General features: G+C 44.2%; 1 protein-coding gene across 6 annotated transcripts in view; it reads right to left on the bottom strand.

Annotated features, from left to right (window-relative positions):
* Positions 1–18,656, bottom strand: part of MAML3 (mastermind like transcriptional coactivator 3) — a 255,986-nt gene that overhangs the window by 111,857 nt on the left and 125,473 nt on the right. Inside the window, exon 1 of one of the 6 annotated variants that reach the window (XM_075090546.1) lies at positions 2,931–3,002. The exons of the other annotated variants lie outside the window; for them this stretch is intronic. Within the exon in view, the coding sequence (XP_074946647.1) occupies positions 2,931–2,975 (45 nt within the window). The 5' untranslated portion in view covers positions 2,976–3,002. Of the gene's footprint in view, positions 1–2,930; positions 3,003–18,656 lie in introns of those variants that run through there. 6 annotated transcript variants of the gene reach the window in all.

The raw sequence follows: 18,656 nt of genomic DNA, 5'->3' as shown, positions 1-18,656 counted from the left end.
CAACAGGATGCCACTGGCAGCCTGAGTACAGCTAGTTAAAGAGTGACTGCCCGATGGGTGCTCTGACAGAAATTAGGGGCTTTCAACCAAGAGGGAAAAACTGTTGGGAAACATCTGTTTTGCTAAAAAAAAAAGTACAGTAACTTTCCTATTTTCAGTTTTGTAGCAAAATACAAACAAACAAACAGCACTTGTTTTTGCTGGCATTCCTTCCCAGGACCGAGGAGTGGGGGGAGGATGAGCTGGAGACATAATGTCTAGGTAAAGGGGGAATCCTTCCACACACTGCCCTTCAGTTAGGGTTTTGAACCTGGACATCTAATTTCCACACCTTACAACAAGGATGACTACTACTAAGAAGACAGGGCAAAGAGCACCGTCCTCGTGGGTGGAGCGATGCAACAGCCAGAGCTAACCGCTACCAAAACAACCAAAAACCAGGCTGTCTTGAAAGCATCAGACCCAGAGATCCCCAAGAGACTCCTGTCACATTACAACTCCTTCCCTCTCTTGAAGCTGAGAATATGGCTTCTGTGAGGGATTGAGAAACCCACTCACCTACTCACCAGTGGTAAGTGGAATGATTTCCTGATGAGACTGGGGAAGGATGTGGCTCTCGAAATCATCAGGTTCTGCAGAATCTAGCCTTTAATTTGAACAAAACAAAACAACAACAAAAGAAAAATCCAGCCCTTGTGATTGCACAGATAACTTTCCAAATATGACCCACTGCCGTGCTGTGCTTCTGAGTGTGCAGACAGGCTTCTCCTGTTGTTCCAAAGAAGCCGCACAGTGAAATCAATAAGACTCATTAATGATAATCAGTACCCTATGGGCAGCAGCAAAACTGACAAGAATCCTGCCAATTTTGTCCTTCTGCCATTACTTGGGGAAGCTCTGATTGACAGGAAAGGTAGATTTCCCACTTGCTTGCCTTCAGTAGTGAGAGGAAGTTGCAGAGTCCTGTGGTGGGGTCCAGCCACAGCATCCCACAAGGAGTATCAGCATTTGCTCCAGTCAGTGAAGGGCTTTGCGCTCTCACAACCACCTATACATGGGATGATGAGGCTTTTTTATTTCTTTTACATCCTGACATACTGCTTATCCCTTAACACCACAACAGGCTCTCCTGGCCCTACCAAGCTGGAGAGTTGGTAAGCTTCAAGTCCTGACACAAGCCATACCGTCAGCTTTGAGGTGCCTGGGGAGCTATATCATGAAAGGCAGACTAGGCTTCTAAATACTGCAAAGTGTCCTAGATGTTATTTTCACTCTTAACTCTGGCACAGTGACTAGAGGATCTGCCACCTATTGTCTTTGCATCTGTTGCTGGTGAACCACTAAGGAGATATCTTGGGACTTGAGGAAGGGACCCAATGGTCCCTTCAGCTTCTTCAAGGTCTGCCTGCCCCCAGCTCTCCTCCCACTTCAGGGACTTCCAGTTTTCACTTGTTCCCTTCAGACCTGAATCTCTGTGGGCACCAAGCTGGCCCTGGACCCTGCCACACGTGCTCTCTGACATGGACCAGCCCAAGCAACAAAACATATGTGTAGGCAGGGCCACTGAAGATGAAATCCCATGGAGATTTTCGTTTTGGGATGAAATTATTACTAATTTTTAAGATTCAGTTACTTGAAGGCATACATTGCACACTTGTTACTTGTTTAGAACATATTTCACTATTTGATTTAAAATGGTACCTCTGAAGGGACTGATTGGTTTCCATCTTTGGGATCTGGCTCCAGGAGATAGGCAAAAAACAGAGTAAGGTTTAAAGCAGCAAGAATTTCCTCCTTCCCATCCCCTCTGAATAAAATGCACTGTGATAGCATAGCTATACATTCACAGTTTGAGTAGACCATTCCTGAGAATAAATAAGCCTTTTCCAGAACCTAGGCCTACACAATGGAGATAGTTTCCTATTAATCAATAGTGTGGAAGAAAGTGTAATAAATTGATGTCTGTATGTCCAATCTGCTTAGATAAAAACCCTGAATGTTCTTATAATTCACACTTCCAAGGGAAATAAATGGAAGGATTGACTGAGACAACATTTGTCAGGAGAAAAGCCTGGGCGGGGGGAAAAAATCCCCATAGTGTTTCTCAAGCATAGTATCATCTCATCAGAGGATGCACAGGGCGACGCTGAGGTAAAGGAAATGGAGAAAATGCCATTTCCTGCTTCATTTCCTCTAGGGAGAATCTGGAGCAAAGTTTCATCAGATTAGAAATCCAAACAACCACATGCAGACTACATGATTTGTTTGCAGTTCCAGGCCTCCAAGGAAGTACCCTGCTACAAGCAGCAGTGCATTAGCTCTGCCCCCATGAAGGGGCAGCAAAAAGTGGGAGCAAGATAAACTGGTGATGTGAAGAGTAAGGAGTAGTGGTTGTCACCTCCAATCTTGGTTTCTAGGCCCAGAGTAGGGCAAGTACAGGTTCTGCTACAGAAGACGGGGGGGGGAAGGGGTGCACGGGAATTTCATCAGGATCTATCAATCCTACAATGTAATTTTAAGGTCATCTAGTAGGCACACACTTTCTCATTTCTCTATTTCTACTTTTTCATTTCTCTATTGCATGTTTAGATGATCAGAGAAGTGGTTATTAACTTTGAACATGGTATCAATAGTGATGAACTGCTTGGAGTAATGCAACTCCAGTAGCTGGCAATGGTAACTTCTTAGGGCTCAAAATTCAGATGCCAACCTGGAACTCAGATCTCAAACCCATTTTTCAGAGGCCATGCTATTCACAGACAACTAACAGTGATGCTCGCAGGAAACCTCACCTAGCTTTGACACAGGTACCCAACTCCCTCCAAGTCACTCAGGCCCCACTGTGGCCCAGAGAACTCCAGACTCCAGCTTATGTTTCCTCGGACATGTTGCCGGGGTGCTCTTTTTAAATAGGAAACACAGTCACCTACCTCTACTTGTAACAGCCTCCTCCCTCTCAGTGCACAGTGAAGCATACGGAAGTGTGAGAAAGTTCACTACACATTTCAGATCTCTGCTAGTTATTTGATTTGCATCTGTTCAAGCTGTACTTTTGCCTTGCATCTGTTCTGCACAAGAAGATGTTGTAGAAAGCTTCAAAAAAGGAAAAAAAAAAAAGTCTAAACAAATATAATGCTCCTCTTGGCACTTCTATATTAGTAGCCAGGCTGATAGTTCTGCCTATGGAATTGACACATTTGGCATTGTACGTACACGTTGTGTTGTCTGCCATTCTCCTTTGGAAGCAAGCACACAGACTCTAGCAGCAGCAGTGTTGTACAGATTGAAAGAAACAGTATAAATCTGTTGAAGGCCTTCCCTGGAAGCCCTTCCAATAAAAGCTGAGGGATTATTTTTTTGTAATTTGAAGAAGTGATCGCTCTGAACCAGAACTCCCAGAATTGAAACGTTCCTGTGCTGAATATAATTCTAGATTCTGATCTACACCTCACATAAATCCCCTACCTGGGTAACAGCTGCAAATCAGAACCAAGACAGATATCATTGGTAGGCCAAGCAGGCGCCCTTTTGGGCTGCCTGATTTTGGCAACGAATTCCTATGGCAGCTCCCGCCTACCCACTCCTTGCTGGCCAGAACGACCTCAGGAAGTTGGCAGATTTTTCAAGTAACACGTAGCGGTGAAGACTCAGATCCACCAGGAACCAGCTGTCTTGTGTCAGCCGTGACCACAACCCAGCTGTGAATGCCACTAAATTAGAGAAAACTCGAGTTGTACTTTGTGGGTAGCCCCCCTGCTTCATTCTGATTACTTGGTCTTCCGGGACTTTATCTTCATTCTGGCTTACAAAGCATCCCCTGCTGGTGGACTGACACAAAGAGAGCCAGTAGCAAAGGAGCCTGCTATTGTCTTAGTCAGAAAAGTCTCCTCAGAAGAATAAGCGACAGGAGGGAAGAGGAAACCCCGTGGAGTGAAAGTACACAAAGACTGTGCTGGTGCTAGCTCTGCTTCTCTAGCTCCTATTGATGTTTATTTCTGAAACGTGTCCAAAATAACAGAAACATCACCCAGCGCTGATTTTAAGAAGGAAGAGAAAGGAGAATGTCCTTTTCTTCTCTTTCCCATTTAGTTTGCAAGGCCAGCCCCGTACCCAGCCTGGCTGCCCCTTGCACACTGGCTCTTCTGCAGCTGGGGCTCTGCCAAGGAGGCCGTGCCCCGGATCGGAGGCGTGAATGCCCTGTGTTGTGCTTGCATTTGCTGAGCTATTGGTTGTTTACCCTGTCGTATATCATATACTTCTTGATGTTTACAGGCAGGGCAGCCTGTGCCTGCTAAATATTTACCCGATCTAATTTGGCCAATCAAACTTTGGGTCTGATAAACGTATTACAGTAAGAGGTGACCCTTGACCTTCCATGCCTCTCTGCTTCCTGAGGTCCATCCTGGGCGTGCTGTAAAACCAGAGGCTTGCTGTTACTACCTTAGGGTCTGGGGAGAGAAGATGATAGAAGTGACTTTCAACTTAGACCTGTCATGATTTTGATCTCTGATAGAAAGACTTACATCCTAAACAGACTGAGGTTTCCAGCACTGCCACTTGCAGGAGGAAGGAGGCAGACAGATCATTGCTCTCTTCAGTGCTTCCCTGCTCCTCCTTTCCACCCACCTACACTTCTCCAGGGAGCCAGAGGACAGAGGTCTCAAGATGCCTATTTTCCACTTGGCCATTCCTGCCAGATCAGGCTCTGAGGTGCCAGCAGTAGCCTTACAATGAAGCAACAATACATTAAAGAGACAATTAATAGCATTAATACAGCTCTCCCTGGTGCAGAATACTGATACTGGGACTAGGAGTAAGGAGATTTTATTCCTTCCAGGTCGGGGGGGGGGAAAAATCACGGCATTCTCACTTAAAACTACCTCTTATGCAGAGATGCTACAGAAGCCTTTAAAGAGCAGGAAGGGTTGAAGAGAGACCACCAGTAGGTTAAAATGTTCTGTTTATTAAACCCTCTGCCCAGTCTGCCTCAGAAAGCCAATATTTTTCAGCATCCAGCAGCCCAATTCATAGAGGAAGTACCTTCATGCAAATAGAACCATGTTTAGCAAAGAAATTCTCTGCTTTGCCATTTACTTAATGCCCTGGGCAAGGTATTAGTCAGAACATTTGTTCTATGAAGGTATATTAAATCATCCATTTCAGTCCCTTCGCTTCCAAAAGCTTTGGTCATCGGTGGAAGAGCTTTTCTCTGCACAGCCCAAAGAAAGACAAGACACTCAGTCTCCTTTTTTCCTAGCCAAATATTGGATTAATCCTTACTAGTTTATTATTTTGACTCATAACAATCAGATTGTTATGTAATTCTTAATTGCTGCAAGAATTGTCGAGAGGCTGGTGCTTAGATCTCACTGACAGAAAGGTTTATTTTAAATGTCTTAGATTATGTTTAAAGAAACATAAACACACCAAAGTTGTTCTAGGCAAAAATATTCATTATACTTTTCCCAGACGGTGCCACTTTTTTTTCTGGCACACTGTCAATATAGCAAAACCAGAATTATGAAGGTCTAGGCTCTGTTTTTACATCATCTTAGAATAGGTAAGTGCAGAACCAGAACATCAATATTTGGCCCATAATTAACAAATTCAGCTCAACAAGTTCTTTCCTTCGCTGTGAGAAGCATTGTTCGAGCCAACAGTCCAAAACCCAGGGAAAGCAGGGAAAAGTGAGGTTTATTTGTTCGACTCTCAGATAGCAATGCTACTCAAGTAAGTTTCTGGGAACAGAGGGATCTGCAGTGTTTCAGAAAATGAGGGAGCTTTTCATCCTTTATATAGGAAATGAGCACCCTTCTCAGGGGAGGGCTGCCATGATACTGTTAAAACAAAGCCAAGAAACACAGCACACATGCAAAATACCACCTCATGATCTCGAATTATTTTACCCACCCCAAGCCATCGGGATGGTTTATTATTGCAGCAGTAATTTTCTAGTGAGATACTGAAATGTCTTTGAGCGTGGGCCTGTCTAAATTAAAAATGTTTTCAATTATTATTATTTCCAACTCTAACCTCTCTTTTGGGATTTCGCAAATGCCACTTGTGTTGATTTCTGCTCATCAGGTGGGCAGTCTCAATAGAATCCTTGCACCATGCTAATGGGAGAAATTTGTGAGACTCCCATGGGGTAGCAAAACAGTTTACCTTAGATACACTAATTTATATTGTTATATTATAAAAGCATTGCAGAAAGGAGAATTTCTACCAGGTGTCAAGCTTCTGTACTGTGTAATCTATCATGAAATCTCAAAGACATCTGGCCAATTATTTTATTTTCCTTTTAAAAACCAAGGGGAGGAAATAAAAGCAAGTTTAACATTTACATTACTATTTGCAAGAGTGAAAATAATATTTCTCCCAGCAACTTGTGTCATATTTACTTTTTATTGTAGTGTGTTGACAAAATAAATATTTTGCAGAAAAATTCTCTACTACCATTTTAAAAAAGTGGGTTTTTTGCCCACATTATGACAGCTCCAATCAATATTAGGAAAGAAAAAAAACCCACAAAAAAAAAAAAAAAAAACCACAAAAAAGAGGGCAGATGCTGCTTTGTTTCTTTAAGGAATCTTTTCATAAGTACAGACTGAATTTGGACTTTCCAATTCCGTTGTTTGATCAGACAGCAAAGCGTACCTTGGCTCTGCTTTACTTCCCCCAGCACAGATCCTCCTGGTTCCCCATGCAGCCACACCTTTGCATAGGAAAACTCTCCTTGCTGCCTGTCTGCCCACCGCCCTCTGTCGCTGCACGCTCCGCAGTACTGCCTGGGAATTTCCCTTACTGCCTCAAAACCGTGTTCGGTTTCGGGCCCCCCAGTTTAAGAAGGACAGGGAACTGCTCGAGCAAGTCCAGTGGAGAGCTACCAAGATGATCAGGGGACTGGAGCACCTCCCTTATGAGGAAAGGCTGAGAGACCTGGGTTTGTTCAGCCTGGAGAAGAGAAGGCTGAGGGGGGATCTTATCAATACTTATAAATATCTGAAGGGCAGATGTCAAGAGGATGAGACTAGGCTCTTTTCAGCAGTGCCCAATGCCAGGCCAAGGGTCAATGGGCACAAGCTGGAACACAGGAAGCTCCACCGAAACATGAGGAAAAACTTCTTTCCTGTGAGGGTGCCAGAGCAGTGGCACAGGCTGCCCAGGGAGGTTGTGGAGTCCCTTCCCTGGAGACATTCAAACCCTGCCTGGATGCGTTCCTGTGCCCCCTGCTCTGGGTGTCCCTGCTCAAGCAGGGGGGTTGGACAAGATGATCTCCAGAGCTCCCTTCCAACCCCCACCATTCTGTGATTCTGTAAATGCTCCCCCAGTGTGCTAGAAGGAGAAACGTGTGCGTTTCTCTTCTTTAGTTTCAAAGAAATCCCTCAGAAATCTGACCTTCCACGCACTACCATGTGCCTTCCCCACACCTGTGCTTATATGAGGCTTCCACGTCTTGCTGGTTCAGTATGAAACGACCCTCAAAATCAAGTGAGATGTTTTCAGCAGGTAACACTTCCATCTTGTGTATCTCTGTAGGTGTTCTAGATTTGAGGACTTCATGGACAGCTAACTACACAGAGGTACCAAGTGCTCGGGTCTTCAGGACTTAGTGACCAAGAGAAGCACCCAACATCTGGCTAGTGCAAGACACTGAAACCCCCTCCCACAGCAGAGTGTTTACAGCAATGCAGTTTTCTCAGAATAATTTTAATGGGAACTCAGTCCTGCATTGCATTTGAGAACTTTGAAAGGTGCCTCCTGTCCTTCACAGCTATGGATGCAATTTAGAGTGTAATCCTCACTCTTAGCAACATTCAGGATATGCAAATTGCACCACCTGAATAAGAAAGGTGTATCCTTCCACATGGCACAGTTTGGGGAGAGGTCAAGTTTTTTTTTAATGCTGCTTAACCTAAAACTCTTTCCCTACATGTGATTCCCACCATGAGTTACCTTGTATGCACATAGTGCAAGGAGACAGACAACAACTCTGCGGAATGAGGGAGAAAGGCCTTAAGAAAAAAACAACACACGCCACCCAGCCCCTGCTCCCCCCAAATCTTCCACGTTTCCTGATTTCTAAATATTTGCCTCTGCAGCCTTAAGATCCTTTGCTGTTCAGGTATAACACACACACACACATATCACAAGCTCTCTACCACCACACCTCAGGTGCAGCAGCTCTGCTATTCTCTGGAGCAGAGCGTGCCAGCCACTGCAAACCACGTCCTGATTCCATGATAAGGACAAAAGTCTCCTTACAGCTTGGCAATTATTACAAGGAGCTAGCAGTTATCTCTCAAGGCATGGAGCCTGAATCACAGGTACTTTTTCATTGTTTTTGGACGTAAAACTTGGTAACTTACCAGTTTTATTTTCCTATTGCAATCCTCTAGCAGTTACCCAATCATAAACACAGTAGCAAAAGTGAATCTGTATTAAAATCTTAACAGATAATTTGGGGTATATAATAGAAAAGTGAATTGCAAGTTACAGGAGGGAAAAAAAAAAAAAGAAAAAAGGAACAGCGAGCAGCTATGCCTTCTGCCTGACACTGATTCATTTCAGCTGGTGAGAAGTTAGGAGCTGGGAACTGCACAGCTACTATCACTGGTTTTGTCAGAGAATCCTTCTCAAGTTTCACCGAACCCATTTCAACTCCCGCTGCTGTTACAAAAGCATCATAAAAATAGCAGCAAAACTGTGCTTTTTGAAGCAAGCAGTGCAGAAAAATACCCTTCACAAAGCAAAGTTTGCAGCATGCTGTAATTAAGCTCACATCCTGGCAGCGGGAGCATGAAGTTTTATTCTAAATATAGACGAAGTCTCTCCAATGTACAACCCCCTTTTTAATGCAAGATTTACAAAATTAGTCATTATATGCCAGCACCCTCCTAGGAATTCTTTAAAAAATATTTTGGGTTCTAATGCAGGGAGCTTTACAGCAGGGATTCAATGTAAACTCTAGTGTCAAGAAACAAATAATTTTGCTTTGTTTACTTATTGCCTACACAGCGCTTGGAGTAGGGCAGGCACTACGCACAGGCAGGAAGATGCAGCCTTTGCCAGGCCTGACGGCTTGAGCACGCAGCAGCGCATGCAGAACACAAAGGGTAGACAAATCCCTTGACTTTTCCCCTACCATTGATCTCTTTTCCCAGCTTTCAGCACCTGTTTCTCATGGCACTGTACCTTGAGCTGCTGGCAAGGCAGTAAAGACTCCATTTGGGTTGTCTCTGTTTAATTCAGTCTAAAGCAGATATTTAAGCTAGCTCAGGCTAGTTCACACTAAAATGCAGCTCAGCTGGCTGATGTGAATGAGACCACACCAAGCTGAAACTGAGTTTGGAAACCATGTTCTTAAACAGATATTCTTAAAATAGGTCAGGTCCAAATCCTGGTCCTAACTGCATCCATTGAAGGCAAAATAATTAATAACTTCCACAAAGAAACTGCCCTGTAACTCCAGAGAAATGAGTTTCTGGCCTGTGTTTTATCCTTCTGTTTCTGGTTCAGGCTTCAGGCCTCAACTGCACCCTGTGCCACCTTTGCAGTGGAAAGGGAAGAGGAAGGAAGCCCCTGGCTCACCCTCCATTGCAATGCCCATGTTGCAGGAGGCTCTTCTTGGGTGGGTAAGTGGCCTGGCTCCTGGCAAAAGCCTCTGGAGAGATAGACTTGGCTCTGGGGTAGCACAACACCAGGAAGGACAAGTGTTTCTAACAAGGTGTGCACTACAACTTTAGACAGCTGCAATGGCTCCAAAGCAGCAGAGTAAACTCCTACAAAAATAGCAACAGGCTCCCAGCAAAATCCATTTTTGATAGAGTCCAGCCTACCACCTCCCTTCATTCTGCAAACTGAGCCCAGCTGCTGGCAACATGCAGCTCAAAGCCCAGCTCTGAGGTTTGTATCCAGTTTCATTGACTGGTGCAGCACCTAGGCAAGTTTGGTAGAAGCAGAATCCAGCTCCTCAGCTCCACGTGTGCTGGCTAACCAGGCCATGCTGAACCTACAGGAAAGCTGCAGGAACATGGGGATACCCTGATGATACTAGCAAGTGCCAATACACTCGGGTTCCCCAGTCTACAAGTGCTCCGGGTGAGCCCATTAGTGTACCTTTTTCTACCCTCTCCTGCCCAGCATTTAATCTATGTAAAATGCAAGCCTGCTGCAGCGCATCACATTTAATACTGATCAGCACACCGTGCAATTTCTACATCATTCGCCTTCCTGAAGGTGGGCAGGGCAATGATGACACAGAATATTGGGTCTGTGAGTCCCTCTGATGCCCAGGCTGTCTCAGGGATGGCCAACTTATCTGACTCAAACCCCAGGAGCCTGCAGGCCTATGGCTGCTGCTCTGCTTGGAAGTCTTAGTATTTCTCCTGTTCTGTACAGTATGATGCACAACAAACCTGCCGCACATACCAAAACTCACATGGAAAAGTGAGCAATGTCATAGCCTGTATCATTCCCTTTAAAAACACAATTCCAAACCTCGTATTTTGTAAGAGGCTCCAAGCCTGGCTTCCGTGCCTGGAAGCTTTGAACATATAACAGTGAGCAAATCCACCATTTACCCAAGGCTGTTTTCCCTGTGGTTTTTTTCCAGTGGCATGCATGCATGCCTTCGGTGTTTACTGTCAGCAATTTTCAACATGCTGACATGGCTAAAAGTGACCACAAAGCCAATGCAAGCAGGCAAAGAGAAGAAACAGAAGCAGAAATGGCAGGAGGTGCAGAGTCAAACTTTGCACTTCTGCAGCAATAGCTACCAAGGTAACCTGGCTATCAAGGGAAAGAACGTGATTAGCGCAACTTGGAGCAGCCTCACCTTTTTCTTCCTCTTTCATTAACCAATAGAGCTTTGTTCATGATGTTGCTATTTTTGTGGCTGACGCGTGCAAAGAGTGAAGGAGAGCACCTTTCACACTACAAGTGTTATATTTCTTTCCCTGCTATTGGCTCATTCAGGGTAGCTGGGTTGTTTTTCCAGCAGCTTCATGGTCTTCTCCTCCACAGTTTAACTCCAAGAGCAATTTTTGGTTTGTATTTGCTTGTTTCTGTGCGGCAGTTGAAAGCTAGATGAACAACGCAGTGCTGAAAACATCCTGGGAACAATTAATAGAGACTTTAGGAACATCACCACAAAGTTTAGGTCCCCAGCTTGCCACACCTTTACGGTACAGGAATGTAAACTAGTACATGCGGATTTTAAATATCTACACCTGAATTTTATAACAGCCTGTGCAAAGGCAAAAATACTAATGAACAAGGACAGGCATAAAAAGCACCTCTTAACCTGAGATTACATAATAATGACTTGCTCTTACTTTTACAAGCAAAACCGGTCAAGCCCTCGTCTCTGGGTTGCCCTTCTGTCTAGAATAAGCAGCTGGAACAAGCAGAACAAAGCCACATGGGCTGTTGCTGCCTGTAACTCCCAAACTGATGCAGAGCCATTTTTTAGAAAATGGTAAGAACCAAATGAAGATTTTCTTACCACTCCACTGGAAAGAGCCCATCTCTGTGGAAAAGCTTTACTATAGTGACTTGTAACACCACACACGAAAAGCTGCCCATGCAGCAGAAGTTTCCATTTCTCCTTCAGTTTAGTATTTCTCCATTTTTACATTTCAGTGATAATACAGGTGACGGATGCTAAGTACCACAAATTCAAAGAAAACCTACGAAACAAGCTGTTGATTATACTTTGAAACCTTGCTCAGAATTAAATAAACTTTGCTGATTTTCCTTATTTGGGTAGTATTTCCAATGCTAATAGGCACATATACATAAGAACAAAAAGTCCTGGGGTCACTATATCCAAGATTAATGTACATATCACATAGCATCCAAATAATGAGCACTGAAAAAGCACTGGCACCGGAACGTGTCTCTAAAGAGCTACAACCAATTACAGATTTAATCTATAAATAATGGCAACGAACACTTCGCATTTTTGCAAGAGAGATCCAGCCCTTTGCAGAAGAAAAGAGTAAGGAAGAGGACGACAAGGGAAGCACATTCCTCTGTACACTGGTGCTTTCAAGAGAGCACTCAGTCTCTCCTGTGTTTGCTGACTGGGTTCTCCTCATCCAAAGTTCACCGCTGTGTGTGCCTCCCTGTGCAGAGAGCTGAACAGCACATCCAGCTATGATGAAGCATTTGATGTCACGGAGCTGCTGGATGCCTGTGTCGTGATGGTCGTAACTCGCACGAGTGAGGAAAGAGCACAACAGTATAGATCACACCGCCTCCCTGTCCTGCGAGGCTGTTTGTCGAGAATCAATAGCTTCCCCAGCCAGGGTCTGATGTCCCAGCCTACAGGATCAATTCGGAGGCATGATTTGATAGTTATGCTGCTGTGAACTCCTTGCAAATCCCAGCGGTGATTTAAGAGCTGTGCTAAGAGCAGAGCTGTGAACTCTCCTGACTAGAGGCAAGATCTGAGTTTCCCGGAGTGACATTCAGCCCAAGTCTTTTCCTGGGCTGTGCACAACCACCACCATCTGCTTACAAATGCCACTCAGACTGAAACAAGGCAGGCACCGCCACCCCACATAGACTGGACTCGAGTAGCCGGGCTGTGTAAGCACTCCCCTCATCCAGCCCAGTTTTGGGCTGCTTCTCAGCAGGGGCCATGTGCCCCGGCAGCCCACCCCTCTGCAATGGCTATACCGCTCCTTCCAGCTCTCCTCTGGATCAGCTTGTGGCCTCCTTGCAGGCACCGAGTCCTCATTCATACACACAGCTTCGGGTGAAACAACACAAACTAATTCCAGCACAGAATTAAAGGCCTCCCCTTGTCACCTTTAAACTTACCTGGGACCTGATAAAGTAGCCAGCATGAAAAATGTTTGGAGGGAGAAAAAAGCAAGCTTGTTCTACAGGCACTCTTCTTTTTGTAACCCAAATAAGGTCCCCACCATCCCCCCCAACAAGAATTTCTGATTTCTTATTAATTTCCTTAAATGTCCAGTTGAAAGTATTAAGAGTCTTTTTTTTAGTCCAATGCAGAAGCCATCTCAGGGCCTGATAGACATTAATGGGCTTCAATGGCCCCAACCAGCCCTATCGGAGCCCCACAGTCCAGAGCCCCATGTCAGCCCCCCCAGGGCCCCAACGACCCCACAGCAGGGCTGGTTTCCAGCTCCCCACAGCCCTGCCCAGCCATCCATGGGCCCATGTCCCAACCCAGCCTTGGTCGTCCCCAGGCAGGCACCGATGCCTGGGGCTGCCCAGCGTCCAGCTGGGACGTGTCCACCGGGATGTGTCCAGCTGCCCAGCCTTGCCTCGACAGACCCCAAGGGGAGCCCCTCCTGCCCCCAGCCCCAGGAAACCCTTGGCCCATGCAGCACCCTAACATAAGTGCTGGAGGGTTAGAGACAAGCTTCCACTAATTAATTTATTAAAATATGTGTTTCAAGGCCAGTAACTGCATGAAATTTGTCAGGTTTAGATTTTATTTTCCCCTCACAGCTGTTTTCAGTCCAAGATACCAGAAAGGCAGCCATAAAAATAACTGACCCTGTCCCTTTCCCTTTGTCCAAATCCCAAGAATTGCAAATTTGGACCAGCTTCAATGCAAGTACATATCACAGCTGAAAATCATAATTTTTATTAATGTTCTCTGTAATTATGGACGGTAGAATTATTTATGTAGCAAAATGTACCCACAAGCCCTAATAAAATACATCGTGAATCTTTTACTTTGCCATGAATGCAGACATTTTTTTAAAGAGATAGATGAGAAATTACTGCTTCGCAATGAGCTACCACCACCACTTAACAGTAGGCATTGGTGTGGCACGGTATAGTGAATATAGCTCCCACAAGGTAGAGTGAATATAGCTCCCCGTATAGTGGACAGGGATAGGTGAGGTCTCCAGAGAGCCGCTCAGATCCTCTGATTTGATTCCTGCTACTCTTCCCTTGGACACCTCGGACACTGTGCAAATATCCACCTTTCTTTACAGCCCAACAGAAGAGGCTTATGCTGGTCGTCTTCATGGGAACTGAGTTCACCCACCGTGAAAGAGTGCAAAGCTCTAGCACAGGAACCGGGACAAGGGGGTACTTGCTTGACAGAGCCCCCAGCATGTGTCAGTGGAGGCCAATACGGCACGTGCAAAGCACGTCACGTACCTGCAATCAGGTGGACAATTTTGGTCTAGTCTGTCAAAAGCAGCCTATAATGCTAAACCTGAGGTCCCTTCACTAGAGATCTGGGGAAGATAAGGCGTTTTCCTTTGCATGCCTGCCAGTGGCACAGATAAAAACCACCAGGATCTACCTGGGTTTGATTGATCAGCATAGCTAGAAAATAATGTTCTTTACTGCTGCCATTCCCATTTCAACTTCTAAAACTAAAAGCACGATCAAAATGCCACATCAGCTGCAGTGGTGAGACATTAACTAACTGTGGGTTGTTTTGTTCCTTTGTCTCTCATTTCCCTTCCTAAACTGCAGTAAAAAACATTCCCCCAAACTGAAGCCAGACGGGGCAACAAAATTATGATATGAGTCGCAAAATATAATGATTTGCATATCCGTGACTGACACAGAAGATCATTAATTAGGCATTCTGAGTATAAGTATATATGTATAAATTAGCATCTATTCATCGTTTAAACTGTAATAGTTTTTTTTATATCTGAATATTAACTACATAGGAAAATTACTAAGTTTTACTCTGAAAGGGCATCCAACAAGAAATTTTATCAGCAAAATAAAATGAGAATTACAAAAATAATCAAAATACTAGAGTGAAGAGTGAAGAATCTGACCTCAGCAGCGCCTATCACTGCTCTGTTCCACATCACTTGTTGCAAGCTCTCTGCTACCTCTCTCACCACCGATGCACACACATCCCCAACAAGTCTTTATGGCAGGAGCACTTCAGGAGCACTCTCTTTGGCTGAATTTAAAAGGCAATGTAAAAACCTTCAGAATTTCTCCATCTGTTATCCCAGCCATCCCTACAATTCATTAATATTAAAGAAGACAGAACGAGAGCAGAACTTTTAACTACACCTCTACCTAGCAGAGCTCCCGAAGACACATACCTTGCACTAATTCTTACTGGAGAAAATAGTTAGAAGGAAACAGGAGTTCTACGTTGTTTAAAAAAAGCTGGATCCAACGCCCTTGCCAGGAAGTGCAAGACACTTCAAAAACTGTACTTTCGCAAATGAAAGAAATGTGGTGATTTTGGAAGTGGGAGATGACAACTTGGAAAATTACCAAAGCTCGCAGCTCTTGAGCAGAAGTAAACAAGATGGGAATGCTGGAAAACCAGAAACTAATTAAGATATAATTGCCAATAACGATATTAGCGAAGTTTGCTTGGAGCTACAAAATGCACAAAGGGTAGATTAAAAAAAGATAAAAGGGGGTCCTCAGGTGGTGTAAGTGGAGGCAGCTGCTTTGCTGTGCTGATTTACCCTTTCCAAGCATCTGGCCTGTACTTTTAAGAACACCCATGCCTACAGTCAACCAGTGAAATGGATAACCAACAGAAAAAACATCCTTCAAAGGGTAGATATTTATCTAGTAAAGAATGGAGATGAACTTCGTAACATGGAAATCCTTATCAGGCTACCTGTATGTGACAGAACTAGCAAGGCACAGAAAGTGAAAAGCACATTAGCCAAAGAACAAAGTGTAAAACCTCTCTTTTCTTCTGTTATTTTTCCCCTTAAGAAATAGGGAACTCTTACTGTTCCCTGTCCATAAAAGTGGTGGCATTTACGTGTAATGGTTTGGCAGTTGCTGTCCCAGCATCTTCTGTATTGGTAGAGATAGAAAGTCCATAACCACAGTATGCAAGTTCTTTGTAATATCACTGAGAGTAATACAGCTGTTTGACTGACACCTAAGTTATTTCAGCTGGACAATAACATTGAGTAGCTGGGGGGGTGAGGAATTTAAGGAAAATTTGATTAAAAAACAAAGGTGCAAGTTCCTTTGTGACTCAAGTTTCCTGAATTGGGCTAAATTTAGACTCGGGTAGCAAGTACAAAGAATGCACTCTCACAAGCCCTCCTCATTCCTCCCACTCTTTGGCTTCATTAGTATGCAAGCCCACTGACCTTGCCCAGCATCTCTGCCTTACCCTATTATTACAATATCAGCTTCTCCATATCTTTAAAATACCCATGTACAGAACCCATTAAAAGACTGAAAACTCCTTGAAACATGTACACACACATCCGAAAGAAGCAAAACTGGTACCGGAGTGTTTAGTAGTCTAGGTTTTCCCTCTTCAACTAAAAAAAAAAAATAGGATGAAGAAAACTCTGGCTTAATTTTCTGCCTTTCTGCAAATGTAATCTGTCTAGCATACTTCAGTTCTGCATTCTGGGGTTGTTTTTAGCTCTCAGACTCCAGGTCTGATCTAGAAAGTTGTAGATCACTGAGAGCTCCCACTAAACACACGCACGAATGATTCCAGCTTTGCCAGAAGTAAGCGGGGGCAGGTACAACTTTCTAAAGGTTCTTCAGAACAAACAGAAAGAACTTGGGATTTTCTGCATGCCAGCTTTCGAGCTCATGCCTGCTGAGCATGATCCCTAAACCTCCAGGGCTCATGAGGACAGGGAGGAGATAGGTCATAGCTCTGTCTTGTGGTCAAGCTAAGCTGCACTGAACAGTATGTGGACAGAGCTAAAAGATAACAATATAGAGACAAGCATAGGTCACACCTCCTGATGTCAAAGCAAGAATTATAACCACCAAAGCTGAGAAGATCACTTTAAAGTAAGGTAGACTCCTTAGCGCCAAGAAGATCCATCCACCAATCCAGACCAATGCCTGCCATGTAACAAGCCATAGGAACCACAGAACCAAAAGAGAAAATTCAGATAGTAGCTAAATGAAAACTAACGAGGTAAAGATGCAGAACGTGGTACAGGTGGGTCCTTTCAAATATCATGATTAAATATGAACAGGACAGGGAATGGTAGTCTATAGGATCCAGTGCTTAAGGTAGGGAGACGTGCAAGATTCCTATTTCAGCGGCTAATGAAAGAGCAATGGCAAGTCCCGGTCATGGCCTTGCAGATTTTATCACAAGGACCTGTTCTTCTGTGCCTAAGAAGCTGCTAATGATCTGGTTGAATGGGCGTGAATCCCTGAAGTAGGGATCCTTCAAAGATAGAGTAAAAATCTTTGATTAAGGCTTTGATGTAAATAAAGTGGCTTCAGATAGTTTGGGACAAAATCAGCTCTCAGGGCTGAACGTAATTCAAGCATTCATCCCAAACTCTTGTAACATCCACTGGCTGCAGAAAGGGACTGATTTCTTGAAAAAGAATGTGCTGGCAAGAGGATGAGGGACAAAAGGAAAAAAAATCTCCATCATTTCCATGGAAGAAAAAGACCACCTTTGGGGTGCTAGACCACAGCTTTTCTGCAAGGACAATTAGACTGCCTTGCACTGCCTTTCAGTCAGGCATTGGACCAGGCTGCCCAGAGAGGTGGTAGAGTCACCATCCCTGGAGGTATTTAAAAGACACGTAGACGTGACACTTTAGAGCATGGTTTGGGAGACATGGTAGCGTTGGGTTGATGGCTGGACTTGAGTGTAGAGGTCTTTTCCAACCTTAATGATTCTATGATTCATGCTGCTGTAGTGAGCCTCGCCTGGAGCTTGGGACAGATGTTCCCCTCTGGGCACACTACAGCCTTGTCTAGGCTCTCACACCTACCTCACACCTCTGAGCATACCTCTGGGCACTCACACTTTGCGCCTGGGGTGGACTGAGGGGAAGGGTTCACAGTAGAAAGCCTACAGTGCACGGACTTTGCTGGAGGGCATCTTCCTGAGAAAGAAACCAGATTGAAACAAAATAAAAGTGAACCACACACAAGGGTCCAGTAGCATCAGAGGAGGAGAAGGTTACCTAAAGTCTGGGGGGGGAAAAACACCAAACAACAACAACAAAAAAACACCCCAAAACCACCCCAACCCCAAACAGCTGTCAATTTGCTTGCTGTCTCTTGCCAATGGGTACCCCTTTGTAAGCCTCAAAAATCTGAATTTACTAGAATTCTGCTCTAGCTAGAGCAACACTAGTTATACAACTTGATCTTAATTGAAATATTTGGTGCCTGCTGATATGTTCAAACAAATTCACCAGATCTTGATTATGCGCTGGCAATTAAAGCCATTAAGTCAGTAGACAGACAGCAGGTTATTTCATTGCTATTTGACAAAGCCAGCCGTCGTTCTTTCCCCCTGTCTATGTGACAGCCCTGTAATTAGCAGTAATCAAATACTATTTGTGCTAGGTGTTGTGAGTTTGCTTCCTTAGCTAGCAAGATACCTCTGCCAATTGCAGAACACAGAAATCTACCTCTGGTCAGATGATACACAAGATACAAAGAGGGGAAGAAAACAATGAAACATGAAGAACGAAGGACGATTGCTCATTTCAGGCTGAAGGATTTTGTTCTTGAAAGCAAGATTCAAAATTAAGAACATTTTTTATTTCTGCAAGTTATATATTAAAAAAATTAAGCTAAATTACAAAAGCCTGATCAAGTAATATTGTGAAATACAATAATAATTACAATTATATTTAGCATTTATGTATTCCCTGCTTGAGAAATGCATGCAACCTCCATTAGCATTAATGGGTGTTCTACTC

The sequence above is a fragment of the Phalacrocorax aristotelis genome, chromosome 4, assembly GCF_949628215.1.
Source record: "Phalacrocorax aristotelis chromosome 4, bGulAri2.1, whole genome shotgun sequence".
NCBI classification, from domain to species: domain Eukaryota; kingdom Metazoa; phylum Chordata; class Aves; order Suliformes; family Phalacrocoracidae; genus Phalacrocorax; species Phalacrocorax aristotelis.
Note: the sequence above shows the minus strand (reverse complement) of the source record. Positions and strands in the feature narration are given on the sequence as shown.